Source organism: Delphinus delphis, chromosome 16, assembly GCF_949987515.2.
Source record: "Delphinus delphis chromosome 16, mDelDel1.2, whole genome shotgun sequence".
Lineage (NCBI taxonomy): Eukaryota > Metazoa > Chordata > Mammalia > Artiodactyla > Delphinidae > Delphinus > Delphinus delphis.
In genome coordinates this window covers 9,110,406-9,131,947 of record NC_082698.1, presented here as the reverse complement: position 1 = coordinate 9,131,947, position 21,542 = coordinate 9,110,406, and the positions used below count along the sequence as shown (strand labels likewise).

Below are 21,542 nucleotides of genomic sequence, written 5' to 3'. Positions count from 1 at the left end.
AAGGCCAGCTCTGACTTCCTGTTCACAAACCTTTGCTCCTGTTGGCTGACAAGACACTGGGAAATCTGCCAGGGCTGACACTCAGCTGCTCCTTGGGGTCTGACCTCAGTTTCCTGAAAGGCACTCTTTTCTCCCTTCTTTTCCCCGCCCACCGAACAGTTCTGATTGCCATCACCCTGCCCTCGGACCCCCGTCCTTACTTCTCTCCCCTCTCCTTCCCAGACCGGACAGAGGTTGACCTGGAAGAGGAGGCCAGCGCCCAGGGGAGCTACCACAGCACCACCATCCTTGCTGGGGTCTTCCTGGTCGTGCTCTTGGCTGTAGCAGCCTTCACATTGGGGAGGAGCACCCGTGCTGCCCATGGCCAGCGTCTGAGCTCTAGGATGTGAAGCAGGAGATAACGCGCGATGCTCAGACACAGGCCCCCATGCTCTGGAGCCCGTGAGAGGAGGGAAGAAACCAGTGTCCAGAGCTTGGCACATAGAGCACCCAACTCTGGCCCAGGTGCACAGTGGTGGGTGGTGGAGGAGGGGGTGAGAAAGATGGGAGCAGGTTTTCCCAGAAACACAGACTTGGTGCTGGGACAAAATGTCAGTCAAGCAGGTGCTGGAACCTGAAATCCCACGTGAGGCAGTGAGCCACACGCTAGAAGCAGCAGCGCTTTTTCTAGATAGAATTTCTTTCCTGACGTTTTATGAACCAGCTTCTTTGGCCTGTGGTGTATATCTTAGTGTATATCTTAGCCTTTTCTTATTATAGGACAAGCCAAATAAAGAACTTTTTCAAAGCAAGTGTCAGTTTGGTCACTGTTTCCAGCGTCACATCTAAGCACTAATCCCTTCATGTTAGGTAGGTAACGTGGGCTCCCACAAGGAGTGAGAAAGGCCACGGGGCCCTGCCCTATCGTGCCCCTGAGGCAGAGGAGAGTGCGGAGTGAGCAGTGGACAGATGGGGCTGAGACAGCTTCACCGCATCCTCCACGCGCAGCCCCTGGGGGTCTTCACGGGCAAGGCGGCTGTGATGGGCAGACAGCCATGCCCACATCAACCTGCCTCCCCTCCCTGGACCCATTACAGCCTCCATACACAGGGCATGGGAGGCAAAGTTGGGCACATTCCCTTCTTGTACGTGTCCTCAATGGAGCAGGTAGTTGTAGGAGGGCTGAGGTTGGCCCGAGGGGCCTGGGGTGGTGTCAAGCTTGGGGTGTGGGCTGAGAGGGTGAAATGTCAGGAGCTCATGGGGGAAACAGGACAGAAAACTCTCGACCGAGACCCGCAATGACCCATGACATGTCTGCTACCTCCCACATGGCCTCCCGTGAGGTGTGAAGTGTGGAGTAGACTTGGTGGAGGGTCAGGAAGTACAGGAAGTTGGAGCCTTTAACATCTGTGTGAAAGCATCTCCCACTAGGTTGACAGGAGACCTGCTTGACACCACTGCATGCGGTTGGCCATCTGACCACTAAAACCTCTGTCCCCTGTCCTTTGGCCACTGGAGCCTCATTTATATCACCCTGGTTTGGGAGGGGACCACTCACCCTTATTTTCCTGGGACCTTCTTTGTTTGGCACTGCTGCCCCTTGTCCTGAGAACCCCCTCTGTTCCCCGACTAACCAGGAGGGTTGGTCAGCCTAAACTTTGGGCAGCAGGGCTAGCGGGGAGCTGGGGTCTAGGTTCCCATGACAACCATGCAATGTAGCAGACAGGATGGAGAAGCAGGCAGGAGACCAGGCCGAAGTGCAGCAGCCGAGGTGGCTGCTACCTGCCTTGATGCCCCGGACACAGGATCTGGGAGACGGCCCTTAGCTCAGGTGAGTGTCTGGTCTTTTTTTTTTTGGTCTCTAGGGGCCAAGACCAGATGGGTGAGAAGACCTCAGGTTTTACTCAGGACTGGATCAAGACCCTGAGTTACGAAAGCATATGGGCCTTCATGACGTGTGTGTGTGTGCGTGTGTGTGTGTGTGTGTGTGTGTGCACGCGCACATCTGGGGTGGGCTGGATAACGCCTGCGGGAGAAGTGGAAAAGGGAAAGTGTCTAGTGGGGAAGGGTCCCTGGTGGCTGGAGTCACAGGACCCCATTCTAACAAGATGTCCGTTTCAGGAAGAGATTCCTAGAAGGAAGGCTAGTCCTGCTTTGACTTCCCTTCTTGAGGGAAGGTCTAGCTCAGAGAGAGAAGAAGCCATTTGGGAGTTGTCTGCCCTTTTCTGGAGGACCAGCTGGAAACTGCAAACGGGCTGCCTCCGCAAAGCCGCGGGCACCGAGCCCACCCTGGGGCTGCGCCTTGCGGGAACGCAGAGCAGTCAGATGAGGCCCAGGGCTTTTCCTTGCACTTGTTGTCAGTTTGTAACTGCATCCGTAATGTGCCTGACTCTTTTCTCTAACACAGGGAAGCAGACTGACGTCCTCCCTGGAGACAAAGGCTGCTGAACTGGAATTAGGTTTGGCTTGTAGTGGTTGTGGGGGGGCAAAAGCTTATCGTTACCCTCTTAGGGTTTTATGCGGCAGGGCTGCGGCTTCAGTTGACAGAAGACAACTCAACAGGAGGAAAACATACAAGTTTATTTAATGCAAGTTTTACATGACGTGGGGAGAGACTTCATAAGAATGGAAACCCCCCAAATTGGGAAACCTACTTGCTTTTATATGTGTTTCAACAAAGAGAAACAACGGTGGAAAAGTAATTACACTATGTGAGGAAGACAAGATAATTAGAATTATTTTACCAAGGTCTCTGTGTATAGAATGCTCTGGACTCAACTTTATGTCCTGATGATAAGGATGTTATTTCCTTCTGGCATCAGGAGGACGCATTTCAATGGCAACTTATCTCCTGTTTTTAAGAAAAAGAAGGAAGGTCAGAGTGCGCGTGAGTGTGTTGTTGCTTTCGATTTGTCTTTTTTCAAGTGTCTTTAAGTCAACACAGTCAATATGCCACATCAACATACTTTCTGGTGGCAAGTTCTGAATTCCTTCAGGGTAAACGTGAAAACAGGTTCAAGATTTTAAATAGGCTCAATTGTTTTAAAGCTAAGTCATTTCAAACTTTAGAGTCACTCAGGAGCCTCTCTGGTTGAGCTGGTGCAGGGCAGTGATCTACAGTCCTCCCGTTCCCAACTGTGATTCTTACAGAGTTGGCTCACCAGTCACTTTGAGAAATGTTCCTTTGCCTTTGCGTAAAAACCTCCCTGAAATTCAGCACATGACTATATGGATAACATAGGGAAAAATCAAAAGCTCACATGGGTTCAAATAGAAAAGTAATGTTTCTAAGATCTGGAAACACTGATGACACAAAAGTGGCCAGTAGGTTGAAGCTCAGGGGTCCACTGAGAGCTGGGACCTGCCGTGTCCTCCACTGACATGACCTGCTGGGAGGGCCAGGAGCCGGCCAACCACATGGGGACTGACGTGCACTCACCCACTCAACGACCACCAGCTAAGGGAGGCTGATGAAGATCTTCTGCTGGACCTGGGGCCCCGCTGTGGGAGACAGAAGGTGGACACAGCGCAGGCACTCCTGGATCTCTGACTGCATCTCCAACTAGATCTGCAGTATCTCTGCAGGAGATCCAGCTGGCCCAGGAAAGAGCCACAGGGAGGTGACTGTGAAACCACTAGGACCAGGAGAGGAGAGTGTGGGGACGGAGAATGGGGAGAGGGCTGCGGGAGACACAGGGATCATGAAGACATCCCGCTCCACATGGACCTACAAAACCAAATCACAACACATTTATTGAAGGAAATGCTAAGCATGTTGGCCAAGGAAATCAACACCTGGCACAGAAGTTTACTCTGGGTTAGTGTGTTTGGGGAGATGGTTTTTTGTTTTTTGTTTTGCCTCACGTGTCTAAATGACCAACTTTATTTAATCAGTGACAAGTTTCCTCAAAGGTGTTCTAAAAGCCATTTGGCTCTTTTATGGTTTTTTTTTTTATATTTTATAATTTTATTTATTTTTTTATACAGCAGGTTCTTATTAGTTGTCCATTTTATACATATTGGTGTATATATGTCAATCCCAATGAACTGGGAGATTGAGATTATTTTTAACGACGTCAAATTTACATAACATAAAATGAACCATTTCAAGGGTACTTCAGTGGAGTTCGGTGTTATCACCGTGTTGTACAGCCACCAAGTCTATCTAGTTCCAACGCATTTTCATCAGCCCTAAATGAAGCCCACAGCATAAATGGTCATCTCTTTTCCCCTCCATCCTGTTGGAAGACTGACACTACCTTGCCACCATCCGTCTGCTTCTGTCTCTATGGATTTACCTCGTCACTCCAGATTAATTTTTAAGAACACTCCTGCAAAGACTGTAATAGGAATCTTGAAGGAGATCAATGGTATCTTGAAGGCATAACTTCTGACAGTTAAAAAAATAATAATCTATTTTGAAATAATTTCAAAGCCATATGGGCAAGAATCTTCAACAAAGTGTTAGTATGTTGAATCCAATAGTGTATACACACAATCATGTGGGATTACTTATGGGTATGTAAGGCTGGTGGAACATTCAAAAGTCAATTATTGTAATCCAGCACATCAATAGGGTGAAAAAGAAAAATCACATGATCATAACAATATATGCATGAAAACATTTGACAAAATTCAACTCATTCATCATCAGTATTCAGGGTAAAATAGGAACAGAGGGAAACTTCCTCAACTTCAGAAAGAATATGCATAAAAACCCCATAGCAGGCATCACACTTAATGATGAGAAATTCAAATCTTCCCATGAATATCTGGTACAGGGCACGTATATTCCCTCTCACCACTCCTTTTCAACATCATACTGGAAAGTTTTGCTTCCAGTATGCAATAAGGCAAAGAACGTAAGTAAAAAGTATTCAGATTGGTAAGGAAGATATTAACTTTGTTCACAGATGACATGATCATCTCTTAGAGAATATGAAAGAACTGTTAAGAAAAAAAAAAAACCTCTTGGAAGTAATACGTGATTATACCAAGGCTGCAGAATAAAAAGGTTAATATACAGAAGTCAATTGCTTGCCTATATATTAGCAATGAACAAACAAAATTTGAAGTAAAAAACACAATATAATTTACATTAATACCCCAAAAGTGAAATGCTTAGGTTTTAATCAAACAAAATTTTTACGTGATCTACATGAGAAAAACTACAAAACTCTTTTGAATTAAATCAAAGGGTAGCTAAGTGAATGGAGAGATAATCCATGTTCGTGGGCAGGAAGACTCAATATTGTCAAGATTTTAGTTCTTCCCAAATTGATCTATAAATTCAATGCAATCCCATTCAAAATCCCAGCAAGTTATTTTGTGGGTATAGACAAGCTGACTGAAAACTTTATATGTGGAGGCAAATGACACAAAATAGACAAGAAAATATTGAAGGAGAAGAACAAAATTGGAAGACTGACACTATCTGACTTCAAATTTTCTATAATCCTACAGTTATCAAGACAGCATGAACAACTCATACAGCTTAATATAAAAAAAGCTCAATCAAAAAATGGGCAGAAGACCTAAATATCAATAGAAATTTCTCCAAAGAAGATACACAGATGGCCAACAGGCACATGAAAAGATAATCAATATCACTAATTATTAGAGAAATGCAAATCAAAACCACAATGAGGTATCACCTCACACCAGTCAGAATGGCCATAGTTAAAAAGCCTACAAATAACAAATGCTGGAGAGGGTGTGGAGAAAAGGGAACCCACCTACACTGTTGGAGGGAATGTAAATTGGTGCAGCCACTATGGAGAGCTGAATGGAAGTTACTTAAAAACCAAAAATAGTGTTAACATATGATCCAGAAATCCTGCTCCTAGGAATATATCTGGAGAAAACTCTAATTCAAAAAGATACACGCACCCCAATGTTCATAGCAGCACTGTTTACAATAGCCAAGACATGGAAGCAACCTAAATGCCCATTGACTGATGAATGGATAAAGAAGATGTGGTATATATATATATATATATATATATATATATACACACACACACACACAATGGAATACTACTCAGCCATAAAAAGGAATGAAATAGTGTCATTTGCGGTAATGTGGATGGACCCAGAGATTATCACATTAAGTGAAGTAAGTCAGACAGAGAAAGACAAATATCATATGATATCACTTATATGTGGAATCTAATCATGTATCATGGTATTTACACAAAAATAATTGAAAACTTATGTTCACACAAAAATCTGCACTCGAATGTTATGCAGCTTTATTAATAATTGTCAAAACTCAGAAGCAACCAAGACGTCCTTTGGTAGGTGAATGAATCAATAAAGTGTAGTACATCCAGGAATGGAACATTATCCAGCACTAAAAAGAAATGAGCTATCAAACCATGAAAAGGGACTTCCCTGGTAGTGCAGGGGTTAAGAATTCAGCTGCCAATGCAGGGGACATGGGTCCAATCCCTGGTCTGGGAAGATTCCACATGATATGGAGCAACTAAGCCCATGCACCACAATTACTGAGCCTGTGCTCTAGAGTCCACGAGCCACAACTACGGAAGCTTGCGTGCCGCAACTACTGAGCCCATGTGCTGCAACTGCTGAAGCCTGTGCACCTAGAGCCAGTGCTCCACAACAAGAGAAGCCACCACAATGAGAAGCCCGTGCACTGCAATGGAGAGTAGCCCCTGCTCACCACAACTAGAGAAAGCCCACGCACAACAATGAAGATCAAACACAGCCGAACAAACAAACAAACAAAACCAAAAAAAGAAAAGACAAATGGAAGAAACTTAAAGGCATATTGATAAGTGAAAGCCGCCAATCTGATAAAGCTACATACTTTACCATTCCAGCTATTTGACATTCTAGAAAATGTAAAACTATGAAGACAGTAAAAAGGTCAGTGGTTTGCAGGGCTTAGGGAGGAGTGATGAATATGTGGAGCACAGAGGATTTTGAGGGCAATGAAAATACTCTGTGTGATATTATAATGATGGATATATGTCATTATACATTTGTCCAAACCCATAGAATGTTCGAACACCAAGAGTGAAGTCTAATGGAAACCACCGACTTCAGATGATTATGATGCTTCAATTTTGATTCATCAGTTGTGACAAATGTACCACCCTGATGAGTTATGATGATAATAGACTAGGCTATGCATGTGTGGGGCTTAGGATATGTGGGAAATCTCTGTGACTCCCTCACAATTTTGCTCTAAACCTAAAACTGCTTTTAAAAATAGTCTTATGACAGGAATTTCTTGGTGATCCAGTGGTTAGGACTCCGAACTTCCACTGCTGGGGCCTGCGTTCAATCCCTGGTTGGGGAACTAAGATCCCACAAGCTGCATGGCATGGCCAAAAAAAAAAAAAAAAAAAGGGTCTCATGAAAACAAGGATAATGAGACAGATTTTTAAAATAACTATTTTATCCATTCATCCATTTATTAATTCTTTGATTCAATAAATGTTTATTGTTTGCCCAAAAAATGGTATCAGTAATTCAAACTGTCCTGCATCAAAAAACCATAGTTCCTGATAGTTTTTTAAAGAAATATAACTCTCACCAAAATGGGTATAGAGGGAACACACCTCGACATAATAAAAACCATATATGACAAGCCCACAGCTAATACCACACTCAATGGTGAAAAGCTGAAAACATTTCCTCTAATATCAGGAACAAGACAAGGAGGCCCACTCTTGCCACTTTTATTCAACACAGTATTGGAATTCCTAGCCACAGCAATCAGAAAAGAAAAAGAAATAAAAAGAGTCCAAATTGGAAAGGCAGAAGTTAAATGTCACTGTTTGCAGATGACATCGTAGTATACATACAAAATCCTGAAGATAAAACCCAAGAACTACTGGAACTCATCAATGAACTTGGTAAAGTGGCAGGATATAAAACTAATATAAAGAAATCTGTTTCACTTCTATACACTAAACACAAACTATCAGAAAATGAAATTAAAAAAACAATCCCATTCACAATCACATCAAAAAGAATAAAATACCTAGGAATAAACCTAAGGTGGTAAAAGACCTGTACCAAGAAAACTATAGGACACTAATGAAAGAAACTGAAGATGACACAATCAGATGAAAAGATATACCATGTTCATGGATTGGAAGAATTAATATTGGTAAAATGACTGTAATATCCATGGCAATCTACAGAATCAAAGCAATCCCTATCAAAATACCAATAGCATTCTTCACAGAACTGGAACAAATAATTCTAAAATTTGTATGGAAACACAAAATACCCTGAATAGTCAAAGTAATCTTGAAAAAGAAGAACAAAGCTGGAGCTATCTCTCTGCTGCCTGATTTCAATCTATGTTATAAAGCTACAGTAATCAAAACAGTCTGGTACCAGCAGAGAAACAGACACATAGATCAATGGAACAGAATGGAAAGCCCCGAAGTTAACCCACACATATATGGGCAATTAACATAAGATAAAGGAGGCAAGAATATACAATGGGGAAAAGACAGCCTCTTTAATAAACTGTGTTGGGAAAACTGAACAGTTACTTGTCCAGCAAAAGAATGAAACTAAACTACCCTCTTATATTGGTCACAAAAATAAATTCAAAATGGATTAAAGACCTAAATGTAAGACTAGAAACCATAAAACTTCTAGAAGAAAACATAAGCTCTTTGACATTGGCCTTAGTAATATTTTTTGGATATGTCTCCTTGGGCAAGGGAGACAAAAGTAAAAATAAATAAGACTACTTCAAAGTAAAAATCTTTCACACAGGGAAGGAAACTATCAACAAAACAAAAAGACCACTTACTGAATGAAAGAAGATATTTGTAAATGATATATCTGCTACTGAAATAAGGAAGATATTTGCAAATGATATATCTGCTACTGAACTGAACTTGCACATGCCTGATGTGCAGCAAAGCCAGTATATTGACACTGGGTTGTGGTCAAGGAAAGTACAGCATTTATTGCTGGGTGCTAAGCAAAGAGAATGGGCAACTTATGTTCATATGGCCTGAAATCTTGGATGATTTTCAGGGGAGGGTTTTTAAAGACAGTGTGAGGGAGAGGGTCACAGGGTGTGTTTCAGCTCATGCACAATTCTCTGGTTGGTTGATGGTGAGGTAACAGTGTGATGTTTCAGGAATCTCAATCCTCAACCTTCTGGTTCCAAAAGGTCTGGGGTCTACATACTGGTGGTCAGCATACAGTTAACTTCCTTCACCTGGTCAGGGTTTTAGTATCTGCAAAACAACTCAAGGATATGGCTCAGGATATTCTCTATAGCCCTTAAGGAGGAACTAAAGGTCCTTGACTTTGTTTTATGGTTAAACTCTTATTATGTTGTCTTGCTTGATTGCTTTCCTTTGTTTCTGCATATTCTCACTTCTCTGATTAAATTTGTTCTTTGGAACTCAGGGAAGGTGTAGGATGCTAAATCTTCTCTCCAAACAAGAGGAGGGAAACAGGAGGGCGTCTGTCCCCAGGAAAGCCCTATAGGGTCCTATTCTATTTCGTGTCCTAAAAGGGATTAATATCCAAAATTTACAAAGAACTCATACAACTCAACGTGAAAAATAAACAATCTGATTAAAAAAGAGGGTCTGAATAGATATTTTCCAGAGAAGACATACAGATGGCCAACAGGAACATGAAAAGATGCTTAACATCACTAATCACCAGGGAAATGCAAATCAAAACCACACTGAGATATCACCCACACGTGTCAGAACAACTATTTCCAAAAGAAAAAAGATAACAAGTGTTGGCATGGATGTGCAGAAAAGGGAATCCTTGTGCACTGTTGGTGGGAGTATAAGTTGGTGCAGCCACTATGGAAAACACAATGCAGATTTGTAAAAAAATTAAAAATACAACTACAATATTAACCAGCAGTTCCACTCCTGGGTATTTATCTGAAGAAAATGAAAAGATATATGCACTCCAATGATCATAGCAGCATTATTTACAATAGCCAAGATATGGAAGCAATTTAAGGGCCCATCAATAGATGAATGGACAAAGAAGAGGTGGTACATACATACAATGCGATGTTACTAAGCCATAGAAAAGAATGAAATTTTGTCATTTGCAACAACATGATAGACCCAAAGGGTTTTATGATAAGTGAAATAAGTCAGACAGAGAAAGACAAATACTGCATGATTTTGCTTATAGGTGGAATCTAAAAAACAAAACAAATGAACAAACATGATGAAACAGACAGAATTACAGACATAGAGAAAAAACAGGTGATTGCCAGAAAGGAAATGGGTAGGAGGAGGAAAGAAATAGGTGACAGAGATTAAGAGGTAGATACTTTCAGTTACAAAATAAATGAGTCACAAGTATGAAATGTACAGTGTGAGGAATACCATCGATAACTAAGTAATATCTTTCTATGGTGACATCGTAACAAAACTTTGAAATGTACAGGAATATCTCTTCACTATGTTATGTACCAGGAACTAACAGAGTGTTTAAGGTTGTTGTACTTCAAAAACAAACAAACAAACAAACTCACAGAATAAGATATCAGATTAATGGTTACCAGAGGAGGTGGGTGGGGGAGGGAGAATTGGATGAAGTCAGTCAAAAAGGACAAACTTCCAGTCATAAGAAAAATTAGTACTAGGCATGTAATGTACAACATGATAAATACAATCAACACTGTATGTTATACATTAAAGTTGCTAAGAAAGAAAATCCTTAGAGCTTTCATCACATGGAAAAAATTTTTTTCTATTTCTTTAGTTTATAACTATATGAGATTATGGATGATCACTAAACTTATTATGATAAATATTTTATGATGTATGTAAGGTAAATCATTATGCTATACACCTTAAACTTATACAGTGCTGTATGTTAATTATATCTCAATAAAAGTGGAAGAAAAAATAGGAATTCAGAGATTATTTAATAAAATATGATGGCGGATGCCCTGAAATTATCCAGAGTGAAAAAAAAAAAAGTTTTCTGCTCAAAGGCCATAGTTTCAGGCAATTTTACAAGGAAATATCACTGTTTTCAATCATCTTTATCTTTTTTTTAATAAAATTATTTTATTTTATTTATTTATTTTTGGCTGCATTGGGTCTTCGTTGCTGCACGTGGTCTTTCTCTAGTTGCGGGAAGCGGGGGCTACTCTTGGTTGCGGTGCGCGGGCTTCTGACTGTGGTGGCTTCTCTTGTTGCAGAGCACGGGTTCTAGGCGCACAGGCTCAGTAATTGTGGCTCGCAGGCTCTACAGCACAGGCTCGGTAGTTGTGGCGCACGGGCTTACTTGCTCCGCGGCATGTGGGATCTTCCCGGACCAGGGTTTGAACCCGTGTCCCCTGCATTGGCAGGCGGATTCTTAACCGCTGCGCCACCAGGAAAGCCCAATCATCTTTACCTTATTCAAAATATCTTACAGGAAGTAAAAAGGCTACCCAAATCGTTTTAACTTTAGAATAATCTCATAAAATTATGATCTGATGTGAGTAATAGGCAAGGACAGTACAGGAGAGGAAACTAGGCAAAGTTATGAACATAGATGCAAATATAAGATAAAAGAAAATGGAATAGGATAGAACTTTAGGGAACTGAATTTAGTAGTTTATAAAATATTCTTAAAAAGTAAGGTTTTACATAGATATAGTTGGATACTGCTACTAACCACTTCTTATTTAAATTTATTTAAATTTATCAGTAGATGAGATAATTTCCTTCTTTGTTGGTTTTTAAAGTTTTATTTTTTGTGTGTGCAAGGACTGAATTTGAATAAAATTAGTAAACAAGGGGAAAAAAAAGTAAGGTTTTACCCTAAGAATGCAAACATAATTTGAAATCAGAAAATCTATTAATGAAATTTCTCAGATTAATAGAATTAACACTAAAATCCATATTAACACCTCAATGGATACAGAAGCAAATTCAACAAAACTGAATAGCTATTAATGTTGTAACAAAACGCTTAGAAACTAGTCATTGAAGGAAACAAGTTTAAGTTCATAACTCACAAGAAAGAACATACAGCAAAACATATAATTTATAACTGAGACGTCAGGAGCAAGCCTAGGACACTACAGAATGACTGTCATCAAGTTTAGTCAACATTGGATTGGAGGCTTTCCTCCAGTATAGCCAATATAGCCTTTCCTCTAAAGAAAAGTGAGATGGAGCAGGTCTGCTCAGCTTGGGGGGCCCAAACAGAAGACAGCTCTTGTTCTTCTGAGTCTCTAAGGAAACTTAGAAGCACTTTCTGTCCTTGGATTCATGAGACCTTAAATGGGTGAGGATGTTTCCTGCCGCGTGTGATTGAAACCCCATCTCAAATGCCTTCAACAACAAGGATGGGGATGACTCCTGGGGCTGGAAGAGTGGAGGTTTTGGAGGTGAGGTTGCCCAGTGGCTCTGGACTGGCAGCCCCACGCTCCTCTTGCCTTGTGACTTGACTTCACTCTCAGTTGGGAGGAAGTGGAGAGCAGACCTCTCCCACCTCCCCTGCAGCCAGACCTTTCCTTTTACTTCAGTGGCCCATTTAGGGGACACGCTCATTCCTGCACCATCACCAACCAGGACAGGGAGTCCCCTGGTGACACTCACACCACCTCTTCCACCACTGAGGCCAGTTCTCAGAGCTGGGTCTGGGATCAACCTCTCCCAAAGCCCATGGGACATTCAGGGGGGAAGAGAAACTGAATAAACCTGTGGTTCTCTGTCAACGAGGAGGGAATCCATGCTGGGGAGGCAGCTTACAAAATGCCCAAGAGACCCTTGAATGCTTCCATGAGAATAAAGCCTGGGTGCTCAGCAGGAGATGACGCCCATCTGGAAAGAGAGTCGATGGAAAGTTCTGATGGGGTGGAAGGCACATAGGGGTCTGTGAGCCAGGTGGAGACAACTAGTACATCTCATGGAGAAGGAGAGGTAAGATGTGCCGTGGAGCAGTCCACAGGGAAGGAGCTTAGAAGGGGGGAGACCAGGCTTGTTTAGAAACCAGGTGTGACCTTTGGGGACAGAATCCGAGGGGCAAAAATCCTCAAAAACTGCTGTTAACCCATAAATTTCCTCCAGAGGACGTTGTGATTTTAGGAACCTTGAATTTCCCTGGAAAAGGGACCGTGCTTACTTTTTCTCCCCAGGCAGCCACAGCCGTGCTTGGACACTGCTGGGAGGACAGCCGGCCTGACACTTTGGAGTTGAAGGCAGGTGCTTGGGCTGGGATGTGAGATGAGGAACTGCCTTTTCCCCAGGGTTCCCGTGTTGACTCAATTCTTGCATTTATATCCATTGGGGAGCTCATCCGTCCTCTCCACAGACCAGGGCTGGGTAGTATTCTGAGTAAAGGTGGCTGTGAGGGGTAACAGGGAAAGATTAGGAAAGGGATATTCTAGACGGAAGGAGAACTGTGAGGAAATATTATATTTTATATTGGTAATAACCAGGGAGCTTAACGACTGAAGCAGAATTCTCATTGTATCCTGAGAGGGAGAAACTGTCCAGTGTGCTTCCTCCCCCATTCATCAGCCAGGAGAGCTTGAGTGACCAGATGGCTCAAGGCAGCTTCCCTGGGTTCTGCTTGGGGTGGAACGTTTCTCCACACTGTGAACCCATTAGGGCCTCTATGAAAAGAGAGAGGGATTGGAAAGGACAGGAAGTTTCTACAATCCATAAGAAAAAGATGAGTGATGCAACAGTAATAGAAAACTGGCCCAAAGATACGTATGAACAGGCATTTCACCAAAGAGCTGCAGTTGCATTAGAAACATAAAAAGAGACCAACTCCCCCGGCAATTGGAGAAATAACAATTTAAAAAACCAGATATTAATTATAGGATTTTAGATCAACAAGAAATTTTGACAGATTTGGTAAAATCCAGAGATGTTTATTTTTCAGGAAACTGGACTCTCATGTTTCTGTTTGGTTTGTAGTTGCTAATACTCCTTCGAAGGCAGTTGGGCTGCCATTTCTCTTTATGGCTGAATGACTTCTATTGTATGGACAGATCACGTTTCATTTACCCATTCATCAGTGGTTGGACATTTGGGTTGTTTCCACACTTTGTCTCTTACAATAATCCTGCTACGAATATTCATGCATACTTTTCTGTGTGGACTTACATTTTCATTTCTTGGGTAAACACCTAGTGGAAGGCTGGGCCATGTGGAAACTCCTGTGGAGTCTGGTGAGAACCTGCTAGACTGTCTTCCACAGGAAGCTTCACTGGGTTCTTATAACTGTGACACTCCTTGGACCGAGCCATGTGGTATTGGTGTCATAAATATAGAAGGAATTCCGACGTGTGTACCCATGTCATCCTTGTGGAGACACCACACACGGGCTGGTATGTACTACAGCTGCTCCACCAATCCTGACCCACACCTGGAGCAGACTGGGGGCTGTCTATGTGCCTTTGCCCTGAGTGACAAAGGAGGGCTCTCAGAGAGACCAGGCAGCCAGGAGGTCAGACCTCATCCCGCTTCTGCCACTGTCACCCTGTGATGTTGGGCAAGTCCCTTGATCTCTCTGGGTCTCAGTTCCCATCCTGTCCAAAGTGTTGTGAGGCTTCTGCAAGTTACTAGAGGTAAAAGTGCTGTCACTTAACCCCAGGCAGGAGGTGCTCCCCAAACAAGAGTTCCATGTGGCACGTGGGCAACTTGCCACCCTTCATCCAGGACCACAGGAAGAGGAGAGGAAGAGAAGAAACTGCCCATTATTTCCCAGTCTGGGTGAGAAAGGACACAGAAGTGTCTGAGAAAGACAAGGGGTAAGTAGCAGGCAGCCTCCCTCCGAGGCTCCTGCAGCCCTGCTGGCCTGGCCTCCAGAGGGAGGGAGGAGATCAGGTGTCAGCGGCTGTGTCTATATAGCCCCAGGCCTCCAGGGCCAGGCTCATTCCTGAGGCTGCTGCCAGGCCTGCTAAGATGAAGCTGTCCAGCGCCATCCCTTGGGCCTTGCTGCTCAGCACAGGTAAAGCCTGGCCCCGAGCCCCTTACTCCTGAGCCTCTCTCTCTGCTTCCTGTTCAATCTAGAGATTCTATGCAGTTTGCTTGTTGCCAGCGAAGACAGTCTGCAAGATACTCTCCTCCAACGAGATGTCTCCCTCACCCTGGGCTGCAGGAGGAGGGGTCCAACAGGATGGCCATGACCCTGCACTGAGACCACCTTGATTTTTAAACATTCTCTGGGCTCCCCTGTCTTTGTTCTGAGATGTTTTCTTGGGTCTCCCTGCCTCCCCCCTCCCTCCTGCCTTAAGCCAATGTCCCTGGGATGCACTGCGGGGCAGCCAGGGCTCAGCCCAGACCTGGATGAGGGGAACCAGACGTGTTTTCGCTTTGGAGGGGTTCTTGGAGCTGTGACTGTGTGGGTGCTTGGAGGGGGGACCCTGGCTGGACCTGAGCTGGAGGGGGTGACCAATGGGGAAACGGGGGCCCCTGAGGAAGCCCCAGGACAGGTGGGTGTGCTCTGCACCTGCCCCCAGGGATTGAGACGTGGCAGCAACACAAGTTCGGGAACGAACAGCAGGAACAGCAGCTCCCCCCAGGGGCTGAGGATGTCCTGACAGGGAGAGCCTAGCCCTGCCGCTGGGACTGCCCTTGACCGCAGGAGGGAGAGCAGCGCTGATTCCCGATGCTGGGAGGGGAAAAGAAGCCGTCATTTCTTCAGGGAGACCTCTGTCTTCTTCTCCCTCATTCTGTATCTCTGTCTCATTCTGTCCTTCCCCCTGCTGTCCCCCTTTCTGCTCCAGCTCCTCTTCAGCTCTGCTCACTCTGCTTCCCTGCCCTCGACCTATTGTTCCTCCCCTGCTCACCTTTGCCCCTCACACTTCAGGGCAGGACAGCCCCCATCACTAGGCTCTCCCCTCCCCTCTCCTCCTCACTGCTCTCATCACCTTCAGGCAATGCGGGTCGGGGCTAGGAGATGCAGGTGGTGGCAAGTGGAAGGACAGGTCAGTGCGGTCAGTGTGTGAGCACAGACCCCTGTCAGTGTCCATCCCAGGCTGCTGTGAGGACCTTCCTGTCTGCCTGGTCCAGCGGGTGCGCCATTCTGATGGGACATTTTGTGGGCAGCTTGTGGGTAGAAATGCGTCCATCAGAGCCCTTCCTGCATCTGCTGTTTCTCAAGTGCCTTCAGTTCAAATCATCAGTATGCCAAGATGGCATGTTTCAGGAATGAGATATTTAATGCATAAATCAATAATAAGGATAAAAATTAAAATAGTTACTAAAAAATAGTGGAAGAAAGTCCACTAAGAAGATACAACAATCACAAATGGCACACTTAACATAACTGCAAAGCAAAAACTGATCGTGGTGGAAGGAGAAATGAATGTGGTGGGTGATTTTACCACAAAGTGTGAATATTTAAAATTTAGATCTAAAAGATGAATATAGGACTCGTACCCTAGAACTCATGAACTGTCTTTTCAAGGACGTGTTGAACATTCACAAAAATTAATCGTGTCATAGATTAATTTTTAAATCCAGTAATTAAAGATGTCATATACACCATGTTTATAACTTCAAGGCAATTAAATAGTAAAATAAAAGTATTAAATTATCTGTAAACTTTGAAAATGAACTCCAAAATAAAATAATTCTTGAGAGGGAGGTAAAATGGTAATAGAAATTATTAAATGTTTAGAATATAATGATGATGGGGCTTCCCTGGTGGCGCAGTGGTTGAGAGTCCGCCTGCCAATGCGGGGGACACAGGTTCGTGCCCCGGTCCGGGAGGATCCCACGTGCCGCGGAGCGGCTGGGCCCGTGAGCCATGGCCGCTGAGCCTGTGCGTCCGGAGCCTGTGCTCCGCAACGGGAGAGGCCACAACAGTGAGAGGCCCGTGTATGGCAAAAAAAAGATAAAATAGGATAGAATGTTAAGAAATCGAATTTAGCAATGTAAAAAATAATAATGAAAATACAGGATTTATTCCAAGTACACAAGGATAATTTAAAAAAACAAAATCTATGAAGGGTAGCAGAACAGGCCACCCCAAATATGCCCCTTTGGCATAAGGATTATTTTGAGCTGGTTATTTCTGAGAAACTGTAGATGCAGAGAAGGTACCCTTCTGTAAGGGAACTCTACATTCATAAAGGAAATTTCCACTAGAAAGAGTATTTGTAAGGGAGGAGAGCTACTCCCAGAGATCACTTTTTTTTCACCTGAGATTTACCTGCCTGGAAGGGTAAGAACTTTTGTTTCCCATTTTCTCTTCCCACCTGTCCTTGGATTGCCTTCTCTTCACCTACAATTCCTATCCTTTTCCTTAGCTCAGGATGGCTTATAAGTCCCAATCAGCTGGCCATATTTTGAGTCCCATATCTTTATGGGGTTCCTTAAATACAGCGATAATTAAATTTGTTTTTCCCCCCAGTGGTTAATCTGTCTTATGTCAGTTTAATTCTTAGAGCAGGCACAGAATCTAGAAAGGGTAAAGGGGGAAATTTTTCCTCTCCCACACTACGTACACAGACAGCTGGGATGTAGGGGCAAGTGAAAAACAGGTGTATGAGTCCTTTCCTCCTTCAGCTACTAGAGGAATAGTTTCTATTGTTATAATATTTACCATTTGATGCTTATAAACCTGGTACTCACTAGGATGAAAATAAAATTAACTAACATTTCCCCCCCCTCATATTTCAAGCCCTTGAATACCACCATGATTTTGAAACCAAGAATGCCATATGTCTCTTTAAAAGCAATAGTGTTTCAGGTTTAAATGGAAAATTTTCTCCCCTAAACAGGAAAGAATATCTTATACCCTCTATTTCAAAAATTGCTAAAGTAACACCTGATATGTGTGACGAGTTGAACTGTCAAAAGCTGAGATGGAAAGGATGTCAGGGTAATGTATGGCTTAGAAGCTAAAAGCTATACTATTCACCAGTAAGAGCGCTTACCAAATGGTAAGTAATGAACCTAATTGGAATGTCTCGAACATTCACTGGTGCATTAGGGTACTTTTGTGGATTTTAAATCTTTTGCTTAATCTCTCAGGAGGCAATTACCACAGAATACAAAAGAAAAAGAGAGATGCAATCAGGGCATGATTTAATCTATCTAGGAGTTTGGGTTTTTGCACTAAAAAGCAAGTCTTTTGAACTTCCTGGGTTTTTTCATATGAAGAATTCTGAGTTTGTACCAAAGATGAACAATAATTACTCAAACTGATATTGAGGCTCTTTTATTCAATGTGAATATGACAGTGTAGCTCAGGGTAGCAGTATGGGAGCCATTGTTCTAATGGTGTCACAGTTTCCATGATTTGATTTTTCCAGTCAAAAAAGTTTAAGAATCGTTTCATGTAAGAATCGTTTTACGTAAACCTTTAGGATGGATGTTTCCAAGCATTATATTTTGCATATTTCCCTCTGATTATCCTTGATATTTTTATCAGGTTGTCTTTTCTGACAGCTTTGCTGGCTTTTGGAGACTTTGATGAAACACTGAACTGAAGTAGCAGACATGCATATTGTAGGGGAAGAAAAATTTTCTTCGACTTTCTTAGGATCCCTGGTTGGGTCTAAAAATTAAACTGACAGATTAACAGGAGAAAAGCATATACATTTTATTGAATTTTTATATGGGGGGCTTCAACCAGATTGAACTCAATAATAATAATAGAGATTCAGATATTATAAACTCTCAGCTGATATGAAGTAGTTACCAAGCCTCATGCTGAATTAACTGTTCTTAGTGTTTCCCACACATTTCCTCATTTAATCCTCCAACATCCCTGTGAGGGAGACACATTATTGCTCCCATTTACAGGTGAGGAACCTGAAGCTGAAAGATGTCTGGAACTTGACCTAGATCCCACAGATCACCTCATAATGGAGCAAGGACTTGAACCCAGGTGTGCCCACCGCCATAGCCCAGGTGGTCCTTGAACTCTCAGCATCTCCTTCAGGGCAGAATCTGAAGGCCTGTTTCCTGAAACTGGAGATTCATGGTGCTGAGAGGAAGATAAACTTGGATAGGTGGGGCTCCATGGTATTAACATTTTTGAATATTTGTCTCATTCTTTAACCAGTTTACAAGCTTGTTGAGGGTGGAGTCCAAGTCTTCCTTTTCATCGCCACCTGGGGGTTTTATGTGGTCCCTCTACCCATGCACCCTGCCTTACTCCATCTCACTAGCTCCTCCCTCCTCTCTCTCCCTTCTTTCTCCCTTTTTCAAGAGGAAATTGAGAATTCCTCTCACTTCCCTGTGAAGAAGGCTTACCCATTCTTTTGTTTTGTTTGGGGGCTCCTCAAGTACCCCGTTTCAGCTCAAAATGGATGGTAAGGTTATTCTTCCCCAAGAAAGACAATTTACCCTAAGATACATCCTGGTACCAGCTCTTAAGGAATGTAAATGTCACCTCATTACAGTGAGGTAACGATTTATGGAGTACAGAAGGTGTGCTAGGCACTAGGGCTGCCAGAATGACTAAGTTGAACCTAGGCACTGGGGTCACACAAATGGCTCATCAGCCAGCGGGTTATACATGAGGAAATAGGAAACAGGGAAGGTGGAGCAAAGTCAGATTGCTATGGGATCCCAAAGAGGGGCAACAGACACAGTCTAGGGGTGAACTATAGCAGGAAGCACCCAGTGTCTCTTCAGGAAATGGAGATGAAGGTCTGGCCATGTCCAAAGTGCTAGCCAGATGTTTCACCCCAGAATCTTCCAGCTCATTTGGTCACCTTCTTCAGACACCATCCTTGTAAATGAGCCCTCTCTGACACCACAGGGCTCCTGTGGGTCTCGGGCAAGAACAGATTAAAATCTGTACTGGTTCTAAGAATGGAAAAGGCAATGAGGTCTGTTTCCATAAGTAATTCAAAATAAAACTGATACTAAACTGTAAGTTTAAGGAAGTCCAAAGAAGTTCTGACTTTTTCCAGTAATGACGACACTAAGCTTATGTGAAAATCAACTATCAGATTCTTTTTTCCTCTGAAATATCTACCTATCATCTATCTATCTATCTATCTATCTATCTATCTATCTATCTATCTGTCATCTATCTCTTTTTGCCTCTGTATATTGAATAACCAATACTGGACTTTTGGGAAAAATTTAATCTATCACTTGTCCCAGAGTTCTCAAGGAATAAAGAATTGTTACAAATTTCAGATTAAATTACTCCTTACCAGAACTCTCTTTGGGCTGATGCCCAAAGGCTTTCTAAGTTCCACCATAGTTCTTTAAAAAGTAAAAATAGACTTACCATGTGATCCAGCAATCTCTCTCCTGGGCGTATATCTGGAAAAGATGAAAACTCTAACTCAAAAAGATACATGCACCCCAATGTTCATAGCAGCGCTATTTATAATAAACAAGATATGGAAGCAACCTAGGTGTCCATCGATGGAGAAATGGATAAAGAAGATGTGGTACAAATATATAATGGAATACTACTGAGCTAAAAAGAAGAATGAAATATTACCATTGCAGCAACATGAATGGACCTAGAAATTATCATACTAAGTGAAGTGAGTCAGACAAAGACAAATATCGCATGATATCACTTACATGTGGAATCTAAATAAAAAATGATACAAATGTACTTATTACAAAACAGAAACAGACTCCCAGACATAGAAAATAAACTTATGGTCACCAAAGGGGAAGCGGCGGGGAGAGATAAATTGGGAACTTGAGTTTAACAGATACATACTACTATATATAAAATAGATAAACAAGGACCCACTGTATAGCACAGGGAACTATATTCAATATCTTGTAATAACGTATAATGGAAAATAATCTGAAAAAGAGTATAAATATATATACATATATATACACATATATGTAAATATATAACTGAATCACTTTGCTGTATACCTGAAACACTGTAAATCAACTATACTTCAATAAAAATATTTTTAATTAAAAAAATAAAAAATAAATTTTTAATTAAATTTCACCATAGCCTAAGGCTCTTGCAGGGCTCTTTAGGTCACTTATCTTTTTATCAAGATAAAAAGTGTTTATATAACTCCAGGTAAGCAGTTAGAAGGAATCCATACTTCATTCAGAGATTTTTCAGAAACCTTTAATAATAAATAAATCTAAGTTTATTTTCATATATACTTCCTAGAAGATAGCACACAGATACACAAACCTGTATGGTTAACTGTGGGTTATTTCTGGATGGCTCCAAGTAATTAATGTTTGTTGTAATTAAAATGACACTATCAACAAGGTTGTTAACACCTTCCCTGATCTATTCTCAGAGGTGACTACTGGACTCAGTGAAAATGTCTCCAGACCAGCACCACCTGGTGCTGTAACACAGTTCTTAGGTTGTGACACTAAGCAGATGGTGAGCAAAGCAAACTCCACTGCAAACAGCTAGTTAAATGAATCCCAGCACTGGACCTTGGTGATGCTCTAGTTGATGAGCTCATTTAACTGCTGAGGAAGCTGAGTCACAGAGAGCCTTGTGGTTTACCCACACTTCCCAGCTGGTTGGTGGTAGATCTCTAAGAAGAGCACTGGTCTCGCTTCTCGTGCAAAGAACTTTCTACCACATTGCAGAGCTGATCTTGAGCAATGTTTAGGATCCAGCTAAATAGCTTTAAAATGTTTTCA

The 21,542-nt window shown here is 42.4% G+C and overlaps 1 protein-coding gene and 1 long non-coding RNA gene across 3 annotated transcripts in view; one reads left to right on the top strand and one right to left on the bottom strand.

The window, feature by feature from the left end:
• Nucleotides 1-782, top strand: part of DMBT1 (deleted in malignant brain tumors 1) — a 64,017-nt gene extending 63,235 nt beyond the window's left edge. For both annotated transcript variants that reach the window (XM_060033906.1, XM_060033907.1), the window contains one exon: nucleotides 223-782. In XM_060033906.1, coding sequence (XP_059889889.1) covers nucleotides 223-389 — 167 coding nt within the window. In that variant the 3' untranslated portion in view covers nucleotides 390-782. The remainder of the gene's footprint in view (nucleotides 1-222) is intronic.
• Nucleotides 783-18,216: 17,434 nt separating this feature from the next.
• Nucleotides 18,217-21,357, bottom strand: LOC132439558 (uncharacterized). Its single transcript, XR_009522386.1, has 3 exons — nucleotides 21,073-21,357; nucleotides 20,176-20,210; nucleotides 18,217-18,483 (listed from the first exon to the last, which is right to left on the bottom strand). It is a non-coding gene; the product is annotated as an uncharacterized lncRNA (long non-coding RNA).
• Between the last annotated feature and the right edge of the window lie 185 nt (nucleotides 21,358-21,542).